At 52.5% G+C, this 13,059-nt stretch overlaps 4 protein-coding genes across 4 annotated transcripts; 1 reads left to right on the top strand and 3 right to left on the bottom strand.

Annotated features, from left to right (window-relative positions):
- Positions 1 to 336: 336 nt before the first annotated feature.
- Positions 337 to 2,568, bottom strand: SNOG_08244 (hypothetical protein; the record flags this gene model as incomplete). The annotated part of the gene is made up of 4 exons (XM_001798513.1): positions 337 to 942; positions 1,125 to 2,166; positions 2,330 to 2,379; positions 2,536 to 2,568. The coding sequence occupies 4 exons, from the start codon at positions 2,566 to 2,568 to the stop codon at positions 337 to 339; spliced, it is 1,731 nt and encodes a 576-aa protein (XP_001798565.1).
- Positions 2,569 to 2,872: 304 nt separating this feature from the next.
- Positions 2,873 to 3,160, top strand: SNOG_08243 (hypothetical protein; the record flags this gene model as incomplete). Its single annotated transcript, XM_001798512.1, has 2 exons — positions 2,873 to 3,038; positions 3,129 to 3,160. The coding sequence occupies 2 exons, from the start codon at positions 2,873 to 2,875 to the stop codon at positions 3,158 to 3,160; spliced, it is 198 nt and encodes a 65-aa protein (XP_001798564.1).
- A 117-nt stretch (positions 3,161 to 3,277) lies between these two features.
- SNOG_08242 (hypothetical protein) lies at positions 3,278 to 7,065 on the bottom strand (the record flags this gene model as incomplete). Its single annotated transcript, XM_001798511.1, has 9 exons — positions 3,278 to 3,444; positions 3,492 to 3,609; positions 3,658 to 3,821; positions 3,875 to 5,742; positions 5,794 to 5,993; positions 6,026 to 6,486; positions 6,542 to 6,620; positions 6,674 to 6,771; positions 6,828 to 7,065. The coding sequence occupies 9 exons, from the start codon at positions 7,063 to 7,065 to the stop codon at positions 3,278 to 3,280; spliced, it is 3,393 nt and encodes a 1,130-aa protein (XP_001798563.1).
- Positions 7,066 to 8,744: 1,679 nt separating this feature from the next.
- On the bottom strand, positions 8,745 to 12,770 carry SNOG_08240 (hypothetical protein; the record flags this gene model as incomplete). Its single annotated transcript, XM_001798510.1, has 3 exons — positions 8,745 to 8,778; positions 8,889 to 9,355; positions 9,405 to 12,770. The coding sequence occupies 3 exons, from the start codon at positions 12,768 to 12,770 to the stop codon at positions 8,745 to 8,747; spliced, it is 3,867 nt and encodes a 1,288-aa protein (XP_001798562.1).
- Between the last annotated feature and the right edge of the window lie 289 nt (positions 12,771 to 13,059).

The following is a 13,059-nucleotide window of genomic DNA, read 5'->3' as shown; positions in this document are numbered from 1 at the left end:
TTGGGATTCATTATCCTGGACATATTCGAACACTCAACGAACGCTCTGCTTTCAAGTAAAGCTGCGTTATCACCAGCACCTTTACTCCGCCTAGCTATTCGACCCAAGTCCAAGCGGTGCTGCATATAGGGTACCAGACTCTCCGCATTGCAAATTCCACGCGTTGCATTCCATTTTCACGTGTCAAAGCACTGAACCATCATCCGGGATGAAGATGTATTGCTCACACCGCGAGCCAATAATACTAGGATATCAAAGACACTTCCGACACACATCCACTCGTCTCGCACTACGCACTACGCCTCCCCCGAGCACCTCTTCCGCTCACCGCGCGCTCTACCCCCCAATAACACCCTGCGCAATTCCACCAATGACTCCCCCGATCTGCCCAAAGAAGATACTCTTCAAAATAGTCTCGCCCTCTTCAACGGCCCACATTCCCGCGTCACTGAGCTTCTTCTTCCACAGCAGCTGGTCTTCCTTACTAAGATCGTCCCATTTCTTCGCCTGCGCGTGCTTCTTAAGCACTGCTTCGTGCCCACCTTCATGGACCTCTGTGCTCAACTCCTCTGCATCAGCGTCGTGGTGGATCACGACCGCCTTCTCCTTCTGTGGTGCGTCAGAGCCCATTGGAGGGTTGTGCAAGTGCAGAAGATCGCGAATTCGTCGCTCAGCTCTGATCGCAGGTGTGTCCGCGTTGTTGAGGACGGCTGCGTGGCGTTTTGCGCGATGGACTTCACCGAACGTGTTTCCGGCTGTGTTCTGGAATTTTGCGGGAATCATGCCACGGGTGAGAGAGCCTTCGGGATCGATGAGAGATTGTATCATGAGTGCTACTGCCGCGACGACCATGGCAATGACTAGGTAGGTTGCGCCGGCGTACAATTGTCGTGTCCGAGCAGTTTGTATGACGTGTCGTGCTTTGTTACTGCCTGCGGAGATCTGCGTAGCTGTGAATGTCTCTACTGAGACTGTGTTGCCTAGGGATGTTGTGGCTAGTCGGAGGTATTGTGGGCCTGATGTTGTTTTCGAGAACGGTGAGAAGACGACTTTTGTCATCTGCATAGGATGTACCTGGTCGATATTAGCACATGTCGTCCCACAATAGTTGGAATGACACTTACTTCATCATAAGTAGCGTATTTGTAGAGGTGGCTTAATGAATCCTGTGCAGAGCCATGGTAGTCGATCGTGTACACGCTGAGGGAAACGTCTATGCCACCAACACCAACGACGATCTGGTAAGCCCCGTTCGCGTCTGCGTCTAGCAATGCCACATCGAAATCTACAGCCGCTTTTACGTGTGCTGGTAGTGTCTTCCGCGATACGATGCTGCCGGGGCCCTCTTCGTACATGTGTAATACCAGCAGTTCTACGCCGGTCCGGTTTGGCTTGTTTGCGAGGAGCACGAGGTGCTTCGGTGAAAGCCATCGTAAGCTTCGGACCTTGGATCGGCCTTTTCTTGCGCCCGCATCCGGGTGTGGGATGGTGTACACTTTCCTTCGCTCGCTCTCTGTCCTATTCTTCGACTTGCTGAAGTCGTAGTCGACGTCTTGTATATACACGTCGCTGTCCAGGCAGTATGCGATCTGGAAGCGTCCTTCCCCTTGATCCCAAATGTCCAGATCGTTTGCCTCCTGTCCTGCTGACAGCTTTATCCGCTTTATTATGTCTTGCGCCTGTGGCCTATTCGATGTTGCGCTGAATATGACGATTTCGTTCTCGTCGCCTCCGAGGCCTGAAGCGATGGTGCCAATGCGCTTAGTTGGTGTGCTGGCGGCCGTCCGTGGTGGAGGAGACAATTTCAGAATGCGCTGATACATTTCTTTCCTCGCATTCTCGTTCTTCGGCACCGAGAAGAGCTGTGTCTTGCTCAAGAAATTGATGCTCGCTGGTTTGCCCTTCGGTACCTGTAGCTCAAATGCCTTGAAATGTGTGTCCTGACCCTTTACTCGGTCGTCCACTGAACTTCCGTTTCCCGCGAATACTATGAGGCCGTCTTTGGTCGCAAGATTGGCAAGACATGTTACTGAGTCGTCGGCGGAGACCTCGAGTTCGGCGGATGGTTCGAGGTTCGGAGCACGTGAGGTGAAGTCGAAACAGGTGATCATGTTCTTCACGCCATCTAGCTTCTTGGTGAGCGTGCGATTTCCGCATGCGATCGGGCTTTCGTACGTTTGCCAGCACCTCCGCCACCCCCCACTAACAATGTTGCTGATCTACTACCGCTGCCCCATACCGCAGAGTACAGTGGATATGATGTCTTCGCTTTTGAGACTAGTTTCTGTAAGCGATTGTGGAATATGCGCCGCTGTGAAGTGTGACGTACCAGTAGGACGCGACATTCTCGAGCTGCTGCGAATGCGCCACGGCGCCTGTCTGGGGAATTATAAGTTTATAGATGTTCTTTTGTAGGTCAATTCCTGCTTTGGTGTTGTAGCTTAAAGCGCAGATGATAGTCGAGGTTGTTGAAAGTGTACGTAGGGCGGTACGAGGAGGACAGGTGTTGTGGAGATGCTTTTGTTCCAGACGCACGGCAGGGTAATGACGCCACGCGCCGAAAGCCATCGATAAGGGACCTCGGGAACGGATCGAGATACCAACCACATGGCGCGGCTGCATCTGCCTTTGGTATCACAAGGTTAGTCTCGTATGGGATGACCGTGCAGAGCATTGCTTATGATGAGGCGTTCACCCCTATTCCGCGTGGGGGCATTGAAGCTAGACAACCTGCTCTACATATCGTCGCATGCAATAAAGCACTCTACAGGCAGTGAATCTAAAACGTTATTTCAATTCAAATCCGCCTTCTAATCCCGTGACGGGAATGCTATCTACTCTTCATCCTCGCCGTACCTCAACAAGTTCCACAATGTGTAAGAAACAGAGTGGTACAACCGCACTCTTGGATATCATCCTCCAATTCCTCCTATTTGTTCCTCCTCTTTCGATCGCAATGCGACTTCTCAACGCCTTGTCAATTGTACCCGCGCCATTCTGCACACTACCTCCAAACATGTCAAAAGCAACAGACGCCGGTGAGTTTGGATGCTCGCTAATCTGACCAAGGGAAACCCCGGGGTTTTGGTGAAGGGAAATAAACTATCTAATGAGGTAGGGTCGAACAGCGGCCAAGAACGTGGAGTTGGCGCTCGAGTGAAGCGTGTAGCTCATGTTATGTCGGTACTCTGCTGACATGTTTTGGTTGGCCATTGAGCCGTGTATACAGATTTCCTCCGGAATTGTAACGCGATGGCGGACAGATATACCACAGGCCCTACAATTGTGGTGGTACGCCACCATTTGCTACTGCTTGCTGAGCTTGTACTTGTGCCTGGGCAATGACATCGGCCTGGTGAACGGCTCCTTGCACGACCTGTTGCTCTTCTGGATTGAGGTTCTTTGTGAGGTTTTCGTAGAGGGCGGGCTGTTCTTGCTGTAGGCCTACGGAGTGTTAACAGTGCTCTTGCCAATGAGAGTCGTAGACGTACGTAGTAATGCATGCTTGAACATGCTGTATGGCTCGACTTTGTCGAGTGGTGTCTCGAGAAGGCTTTCTTCTTCGAGCTCGTCGTCGTCCTCATCATCGACCGAGGAGAATTTCTGGGCCTGCAGTTGGTTAGCATATGCAAAAGTGTACAGTCACAAGCATCGTACCTCTTCGTTCAGGAACTCGAGATATGCGGCACTCTCATCCTTAACATCCTCTGGCTCTTCGGCCTCGGCGTTCCAGTCGGCTTCTTGCTCCCACTCCTCGTCTTCTTCTTCTTCGTACTCATTAGCGAAGTCGAAGTTATCTTCCCTCTTGGCTTCTTCACGATCTAGCGATCGTTAGTATGTTCGTTGATGAAGTGGGCAAAGAACAATGACTTACTCTTCAAAGCAGCAGGCAGGGTCTGGAAAAGTCTTACGACGCCTTGCAGCAGACGGGGCCAGCCTTGTTGTACACTGACAGGGACGGACTCGGCCTGTAATGTAAGCAGTGCGCAGATAGCAGAGATGCACAGCTTCTTGTCGTGCACACGACTGAAGTTGTCAATGCTTGAGAACCAGAGACTGAAGAACTTGTTGGTCCAGCCGTTACTTTCAAGCACGTGGAGCGCCAAGGCAGGGTTGTAGTAGATAGAGTTGATGACCACCTCCATCAGATGGATCTTCAAAGACTTCACCTTTGGTTCCTCGTTGGTGAGAACTTGCATGGTCAGTGAGATGAACTCTGGTACGTAATCGTCGACGTGTCCGCGCATATTGAGCATGATGATCTCTGCAAGCTTGCAGCCGCAGATACGATCAACGCCTCCAACCTTGTCATCCTTGAAGATGGTTCGGACCATATCGACAATAGCATCGAGATACGGGCGGTTTTGAATGAGGGTCTGAGTTCCGTAGTTGACAAAGTTCTCCAGAGCAGGTAGCATGTCCTCGAGGTAGAGTTCTGCGCCAGCCTTGAACGTTCGGTGGATCAACTCGAAAGCCTGCCACATTGTGGGCGAGATGCTCTTGGCCGCGAATGTGCAGCTATCGATAATCTCGAATACTTCGTTGTACAAGTCGTAAAGCTTGTTCTCAAGCGTGATTGTGATCACGGGCATGAGAATTGTTTCGAGGTGTAACAGCACGTCGGGGGTGCTCTCCAAAGTAAGGATGAGAGTACCGATCGTTTGCAGCACACCAAGAGCTGTTATACTCTTCTCGTCAAGGAAGTCGCCATATTCGCTGTCTTCGCCCTTCTCCTGGTTTCTTGACACCAGTTCACGAACAATCCTCAGATAGGTGTCGCGGAGCTGTTCGCTCAGCGCCACGGCAAAAGGAGTCAGCTCTGGTGCGAAGACCTCCACAAAGTCTTCCATGACGTTTGCCAGAGCATCGACGTCTACTTCGTTTGCAAGCTTCAGAAGCTGCTGCATAACCTGTGGAATGTTTTGCTTCATGTTGGTTCGGATGACATCGTGTCGAATGAGGGGCTGGAGAGCTAGCGCAGCGGCAACACGGACGGGGAGTGTGGGGTCGGCCATCGACTCGAGGATATTCCGGTAGATGATGATGAGGTTGTTGGGGTCCTTGAAGTCAAGCTGCTCGAACTTCTCCAAGCTGTCGCATGCGCGCGCACGCAAAAAGCCGTGGGCACTCCTGAACTCAGGGAAAACGTGGCGGACGAAGAAATATTCGACCTGGTCGGCGACAGGACTCTTTTTGCCCAGAATCACCCCAGAAAGCGTACCAATCATACGTAGCGCACCCTCCTTTTCTCTTGGGTTCTTCTCGTTGTCTGGTGCGGCCTCGTATCGGTTCACCATCTCGTTGACAAAGTTGAGGACGCTGAAAGTTTGCTTTCTTCGGCTCTTAGTCAATGTGACGAGAAAGTTGGTAGCGGCGACATCGGGCGCGGTAACATCCTCGTAGAAGTTCAGTTTCCGGTGTAAGTACTCCTGTGGTTCCTCCTCGAACAGCTCGATGTCTTCGTCCGACTGGCATAGAACTGGGAAGATGAGATGCGAGATGAGGTTGTCGGTGTGAGGCTTCAGGAGTGTCCACATGGACTTGGGCTTAATGCACTCGTCCAGAAAGTTGAGCGTGTAGTACAAGCTGGCTTTGGAGAGCCAGACCTGCTTGCCGACCCATTTCTCGACTTGCTGTAGGTAGATTTCCAAGATTTTCGGAGCGAAGTTGGCGATGAAGTTCTTCGCGACTTCTGTGTAATCGACCTCGTTGTTCTTGCCCAGCGCGGACGGGTTGCCGTACCTGGGGCGTGTTAGTCGCAACTCGCAAAATTTGTATCCAACATGTACTAACCTGACGTAGAGTCTGTTCAAATTCGCGTACGACCACTTCTTCGCCTTCCACCAGTGGTTCGTTTCCCGCTCGTCCAGGTCTTCGGGAAGGGATGTCTCTGGTGGCTCCTTGCCGACCACGGTCAAGAAAAGTGTACACCAGCCAACCATGGTCTCCTGCTCGCGGAGAGATGCGGGGAGGTCGAACTGCGGGGTGTTAGCCTGGCCATATGAAAGCTCCCAATTCTCCTTACGTAGATGGCGTGCTTGTACACCTTCAGCACGGTCCGTAATATCTCGCCAGCCTCCAGACTTGTCTCATTTGCCAGCGAGTTTCCGATGTTGAGCAGCTGCGGGAATGACATGCCCACAATCTTGTCAAAGTCTGCGCGGTTCTCGCCCGACTTGAACCTGTAGATCTTGCATATCGCCAGCAGACATTGCACACCAGCAAAGACTGAAGCAATGTCTCCGGCGTTCAGGAGCTGTATGGTGATGTCGAGAAAGTCGGGCCACTTCCCGGGGAAATCGTATGCGAGAATCTTTTGGAGGGTAGGAATAAGCTGGATGCGGACCTGCGGCGGGGAGGCGACGAGGATGGGCACGAGGCGGTTTCGGAATGACGTCTTCTCATCCTCTGGTATGGGCTTGGCCTGGCTGTACTCTTCGGCCGGCGACCATCCCTTCGATATGCGGTTTTTAAGGTACACGACAGCTGCAGCACGCATTAGCAATGTGTACCTTATTCACTGTCACGGGCGCGTCCGTACTCGACAGCCGTATGGCAGCGTCCTGCTCGCCTTCGAGAATGTTCAGCAGGCCGTCTGTGAAGCCCGACTGCTCTTCAGCCTGGATCTCAGTCAGTGACGAATTGCGGGCGCATTGCTCAAAGACACACGCACATGCTTCAGGTCGAGTTCTGCCTGCTGTCTGATGGCGGCATTCGGGTCGAGGGTCGCCTGAATGCGGTCCCGCAGCACAGTGACATCCATGGTTGCGACTATTTCGTGTCGGAAAGTGGGCGGTGTCCCTCGGTGATATCAACCGTAGGCGAACTTTCAGCGGTCGGTGCGGTGTAGGCGGTGGTGGGGTCACGGGCGGCTTCACTGCCGTCGCGCTGCCTCTGGCGAACTTTTGAAAATGTAATTGGGGGTAGCGATGGGGAGAAAGCCACGATCTGGCAGATTCGGATATTCTCGTGCGCCCCTTGCGGTTTGCAGCCAGCGTGTGCGGGATGTGTGGACTGGAGGGGAAGGAACTTTTGTGGGTTGCCCTTTGGCACGCTAGTTGCCATCGTGGTTAGCACGTGCCTTATCGATTCCGCCTTGCCTTCATCGCTCACTTCACCACTTCATCAACGCAGTGCCGCTATTGTAGAGAGGACACTCCCGACAGCTTCGTCTCGGGGCTCTCACTTTGTTCACCGTGGGAGCACTGCACATCGTCGGCCCTGACTGCTACACAATCCTGCTTCATCTCTGCACCAGCTCGAGTACCTGCAGCCTGCGCTTGAAGGCACCAGCAAGCCGCATATGCTGACCGCTTGCATCCGGCTTATACACACTTTGATTGAACGTCGTGGAAGTTCCCCTCCACTAGTTTCTCCTAGCCCTCTTAGCTCTGGGGCTCTATCCAAAAGGTGTTAGCTCATCACAAGCCTCCATCTTCACCGCAAAGGCACCTGAGCTCTGCTTTCTTGCGTCCGCTGTAGTAGACTAGGTCCATGTTCAGTCACAAGTTGTAGTAGTATCATACTTCCCGCTCTAACGCCAGCCGGACCAACATCCCTCGCGACGACATCTCAGCAACATCGTCCAAGTCTGCAGCACTGTCCCACATAACTCGAGCAAGTACTCCTGTGTCGCCTGTTCCACGTTGCTAAACCGTCGATGGCGCTGTCAACATTTGCGATCGGTAGGATAGCACGCATCGGCAGATGCAGTCGATCCCGACCTCTCGAAGGTCTCCTTGCATGACCCCATCGGCCTATCAACACGGCTTCCAAGCGCCAGGTGTAACACAAAGGTATATCTGCCCACTATTACACAGAGGTATAGCTGCCACTTGTTATAGACAGTGGTAGAGTACCCACACTTACACGGCATAACGACACCGACTCGATACCTTGCTATACCAGATTCAAGTAACTGGGCGCACGATGTCCCGGTGTCGACGACAAGAAACTGGCTACAACATGACACCACATCGCATGGCTTAGCGAAGGATGAAGATGCCATGACGTTTCGTTGAGTGTACCAAGGCGCGGCGTCTTCGCTGTGTGCCACGTTCGTAATGCAATGTCGAGTAGGTAACTCTGGATTCGAAATGTCAACCCCAAGGTCACAATTGCGCAGCATCAGCAAAGCAAACAAGTTTCCCAAAAGCTCCCCACAAACATTGACCCTATTACTGGATGTTTGCAGCGGATATTTGTGATTTGCATACACGTATCTTTGGTGCTTGCTTACAAACAATCGCGCTCATGGCTCCGAGGCTCCACGATGCCGAATTCATGCCATGCCATACCAGCGGCACAGCCACGTAATCCGATCTCACTCCCCTGTGCATATCTCGCTACAGCCTGCACTCGCTAAAGACCCAGCATACCACGGCTCCACGTCTGATTCACACAAGGGAAGACCGCTGTCTTGCTATTCAGGTACAACCATGCTATGAATCTTGGGCTCCAGCCACGCAATGCAATATACATTAATGCAAATCCACCCTGCCCACCCGACAAGGGACCGGATGGACCCAAGTTTCGTTCATCCACCGCAGAGCGCCCGAAAGTCCGCGATCGTTGGGTGGGTGTTTCGTTTCGTTCCAGAAAGCCACTAGCGTTTTGGGCCCGTGTTCCCTTTGTCGTTCGGTCGATCTGCAACAAGTCCCCCGGCTTCTCGAAACGAACCACTGCAACACCAACAATCCCACGCCAGCGCATGCACGCCTGCATCATTTGAAACATGCTCGGCTTTATAGGTACAAGCTCGCGCAGTTGCAGATATCCCTGTGTTGAAAATCCAGTCAGCATAATCCCTCAGTGTTGAGCTGGCATGTGCCATGTCGATAACACGACCAGCATCGCCCGTCGATAATGGAGAAACCTCGCTCGCGTACCTTTTGATAAGTTCCTGGCACGTCCCCATCTTCTGAAACAGGACCGGGTCGCCGATGATCCGCGCCGCGTTCTTCACTTCCCTGCACGTCTCGTCGAGTCTGGTAATCACTCTGACTATCGTGCCTTCCATGACATCCGTCAGGTCGGTGATTCTATTAAAAGACATGCCGCGGGCCCATTCGTAGACAACCTCTACCATGCCGAAGCGCGGCTTGCTGACGAAGTCGTTGGAGTCGTCCGCAGATAGAATGACCTGATGCAGAGTCTGGATTTCATTTACTTTCTCGGAGATTTTGACGATCGCGGCGACGCCGCGCTCGAGGCTAGCGGTCAGTGTGGGCTCCGTATCGGTCTTCTCTTGAAAGACGAAGGCGGAGAGTAGGGAGACGATTTCTTCGGGGGTGTAGTCTGCTAAGACGTTTTCGAGAACGAGTTCAGTCAGAACGAGTTCATCGGCGGAATGAATCTACAGGGGAGTTAGTAAAAGTCTACAGATAGGAAAATGAAGAAAATACTTCGCAAGCTACTTTGCCCTTGAGCTCTACCCGTGAACCTCCATCAATGAAGCCTAGGTCTTGCAATACTCGGATTCTCTGCTCGTAATCAGGCAGAAGCTGGAGATTTTGATCCGACATCAGCTGTCGAAGTGAAAGGATATTCTCCTTGATAACCCATTGGTCATGCTCCATCTCAAAGTGCTTCAAGAAATCAGGACACTCTAGACACTTCTTGTCAACAGCATTCTGGCCCTCTTTCACCCTCGTCTCCATCAACTCGCGGAACTTCATGCTCTTGATGCGGCTGTAGTCGTACTCATCCCAGTCTTCATAGTTCCACGATTGGCACAGAGGCAAGAACTGGTCTTGAGCCAGCTTCAGCGTGTCTTTCTTTCTGTTGAGATTCTGCACAGACTCAGGGACGTCGATAGTAGTCTTGGTGAAGCACTCAATGTCATTGAGTGGGACGAAAGCAGTCTTGAGGATCAGGTCCTTGGGGCTCTTCGGAAGGTTTCGGAAGAACTTTGCGAATGGACCAAGGTACGGCAATAGATCGTCTGCTTTACGATCTTCGTTTTGAGCAATCTCCAGTACTTTGATGGTAGGCTCGTTACCCCGACTGGTACCATCTTGCATGAGCATGCCGGCTGTCCGTTTATTGTCCTTCTTGTATACAATGAGTCTGTTCCGACTCAGCACCCGCCGTCCTACAGGGTCAACAAGCAGACTGAGATGCATCTCATTGGTGAGGCGCTTATAGTCCTCGCATGATTGATGGCATGCTTCCAGATCGATATCGCAAATCTCACACGGCTCACGCTTGATCTTCTCCAAGTCTGCCTCGGAAACCTTGACGTTCTTTTCATGCTCAGGAAGCAATGCTTGTGTCGCATTTTCACTAAAGCTGCGCTTAATCATTTCTTCAATCTTGAGGGCTTCGACACGTAGCAGATTGAGCATCATGTTGTATGTGAGTCGGAATTGTGATCTCAGCTTTGTGGGCTCACCCAGCATCATCTGCCTCAAACGTGCGGCTGGTGGGGCTTCATCAGCTCCTGGTGCGCACACGATGACAGTGCCGACAGAGTCGAGACCTCTTCGTCCGGCACGACCAGCCATCTGGGTGTACTCGCCTGGAAGCAAGTCACGGAATTCACGGCCATCGTGTTTGCGGAAACCAGAAAACACAACGGTCCTGGTGGGGAGATTCAGGCCCATAGCGAAGGTCTCTGTGGCGAACAGCACCTTCACGAGCGTCTTGGCGAACAGGATTTCGACCACCTCCTTGACAATTGGAAGCATACCACCATGGTGAACAGCAATTCCTCGGCTTAGCAATTCTCTCAGTCGCTTGATCTGAGGCAGATCTCGGTCTTCTGGGCTAAGCCTGGCCAGCGACTTTTCGATTGTCATGTGAATCGCACTCTTCTCGGCAGCAGTACAGTAGTCGATATTTGAGAGTGCTTCGGCGTTTTCCTCGCAGCGCTTCTTCGAGAAGACGAAGATACATGCTGGTAACAGATCTTTGCTTCGGAGGAATTGGATGAGATGCACCCATATGTTGCGGTCCTGGGCAGCGGTTGTTCGACCACCCCCACGGCCCGTGCGAGCTATGTTGCCCCGACCTCGCTGGGCTGGTGGACCTCCACCACGCTGTGCGCCACCACGACCGCCATTTTGTTGGCCGCGACCTCGTTGGTTTTGTCCGCCCCTTGCAGCCGGGCCACCTCGACCGCCGCCGCCGCCGCCGCCTCCTCTGCCCGTAGGAGCTTCCTTCGTCACTGGAGCTTTGACCTTGTCCTTACCAGACATGACATCGTTGGCCTCTTTCCAGCCATTATCGATGAATTTCTTGTCCGCGGTGACAATTTTGTACATGCCTTTGCCAGCCCAGAGATAGTGTTCGAGCGGGATGGGGCGCTTGGGCGTGGAGATGACGTAGATATCCTTCTTTTTCGTCCTTCCGACCCATGATGCGAACTCATAAGTGTTGGGGACCGTCGCTGATAGCAGGATGAGAGTAACATGCTCTGGAAGCATAATGATCACCTCTTCCCAGACCACACCTCGCTCAAGATCATTGACATAGTGAACCTCGTCAAAGATGACAAATTCCACGTCTCTGATCAAGTCTGCTCCACGGTACAGCATGCTGCGAAGAATCTCGGTAGTCATGATAAGACAACTTGCCTCTGGTCGTATCTGCACATCTCCAGTTAAGATACCGACATCATCAAATGTGAGCCGAAAGTCGCGGAACTTCTGGTTGCTCAAAGCTTTGATAGGAGATGTGTAGATAGCCTTGGTCATATGCTTGGCAGCCAGTGCAATGGCGTACTCTGCAACCACAGTCTTTCCAGCAGAGGTGTGTGCAGCAACGAAAACTGAGTCACCATTCTCGAGGTGGTACACGGCCTCCTTTTGAAAGGTATCGAGCTCAAAAGGATACTCACGAGCCATATCCGGAACGAGTTCTCGGAAGTTAGTGATGTCGCGGTTAATATCCACCATGTGAGCCCATTCGCGGCCTTTCTTCCTGGAAGCAGCCATGGCCAGAGGTCCATGAGGAGCTAGCGCAGGGAACTCGACGGGGAGAAGAGCATCAATTTCTTCCTCCATAGGAGTTTGACCATCTTCTCCCGCTGCAGCGCCACCGTTGCGATCATCGTTGGAGCCTTCATCATCGTCATCTTCGCTGGATTTGTTGACTGCTGACGCCTCTCCTAGAGTGTCTTCAACCTCTTTTGTTATTTTGGCATCCGGTAGTAGCTTCTTCTGGAAGTCCAATCCACGGGTGAAGCCTGGAGGAATAGCAAGCAGACCAGTCGGGTCGCTGAAATTGATGACTCGGTCGAGGCCGCCACCTGCCTTGGCGCTGGCCTTTTCTTGTTGCACAATTGCTTCATCTTCTCTTGCAGCAATTGCTTCGACACCATCGAGGCCACCAGGTGCGAAGGGGAAAAAGCCAGCAGCACCGCGGACGAACTCAGCTCTGTTGGCAGGCTTCCTCAGCAAGGAAGTGGAGTTTTTCGCTGTCGCCGAGTTGGCAGGAACGGTGACCTCTTTATACCCTGTCACACGGCCTTCCAGTCCTTCGCGAGTGAAGCGGATGATGGTGCGAGTCTGAGTCGGCGCAATCTGACACAGGCTGCGGTAGTTGGTTGGAGCATCCCAACGTTGCTGTAGCTGGTTCAACCATTGCGTGTTGAAGGACCGTGATGGCGTCAGAAATTCTGCCTCGAGCTCTTTCTTGATGGTATGTTTGGTTTTGCGCTGTCGCTTCGGCGGCCGCTGCTCGGCTGCAATGGAATCTATCCAGCCGGGGTCGCTGAGTGCACTGGTGCTCAGCCGAAGCTTATCGAGCTCTGCGGACAGAGCCTCCATTGCTTGTGGTGGCGTGGTGCAGTTGCAGATGCTTCTCTGTTGTGCGTGTGTTCAAGTGTATGACGTTGTTTGCTAGTTTATGCGTGTCGGTTCTGGCGGGCAGGGATCCACTGGTGGCACTACGAACACTGGTACTGCGGGGCAGCGATCTCCTGGGCAAAGAGACAGCCCCAGGGTAATGTTTGTACCTGCATTTGAAATAAAATAAAATAAAGCTAACGGCATTCTCTGTCTTGTAGCATTCTACCCAACGCCGCGCTATGCAAAGCAAATTCATCCTGCGTTATGT

Source organism: Parastagonospora nodorum, assembly GCF_000146915.1.
Source record: "Parastagonospora nodorum SN15 chromosome Unknown scaffold_12, whole genome shotgun sequence".
Classification (NCBI taxonomy): domain Eukaryota; kingdom Fungi; phylum Ascomycota; class Dothideomycetes; order Pleosporales; family Phaeosphaeriaceae; genus Parastagonospora; species Parastagonospora nodorum.
This window is presented reverse-complemented; position numbering and strand designations above follow the sequence as displayed.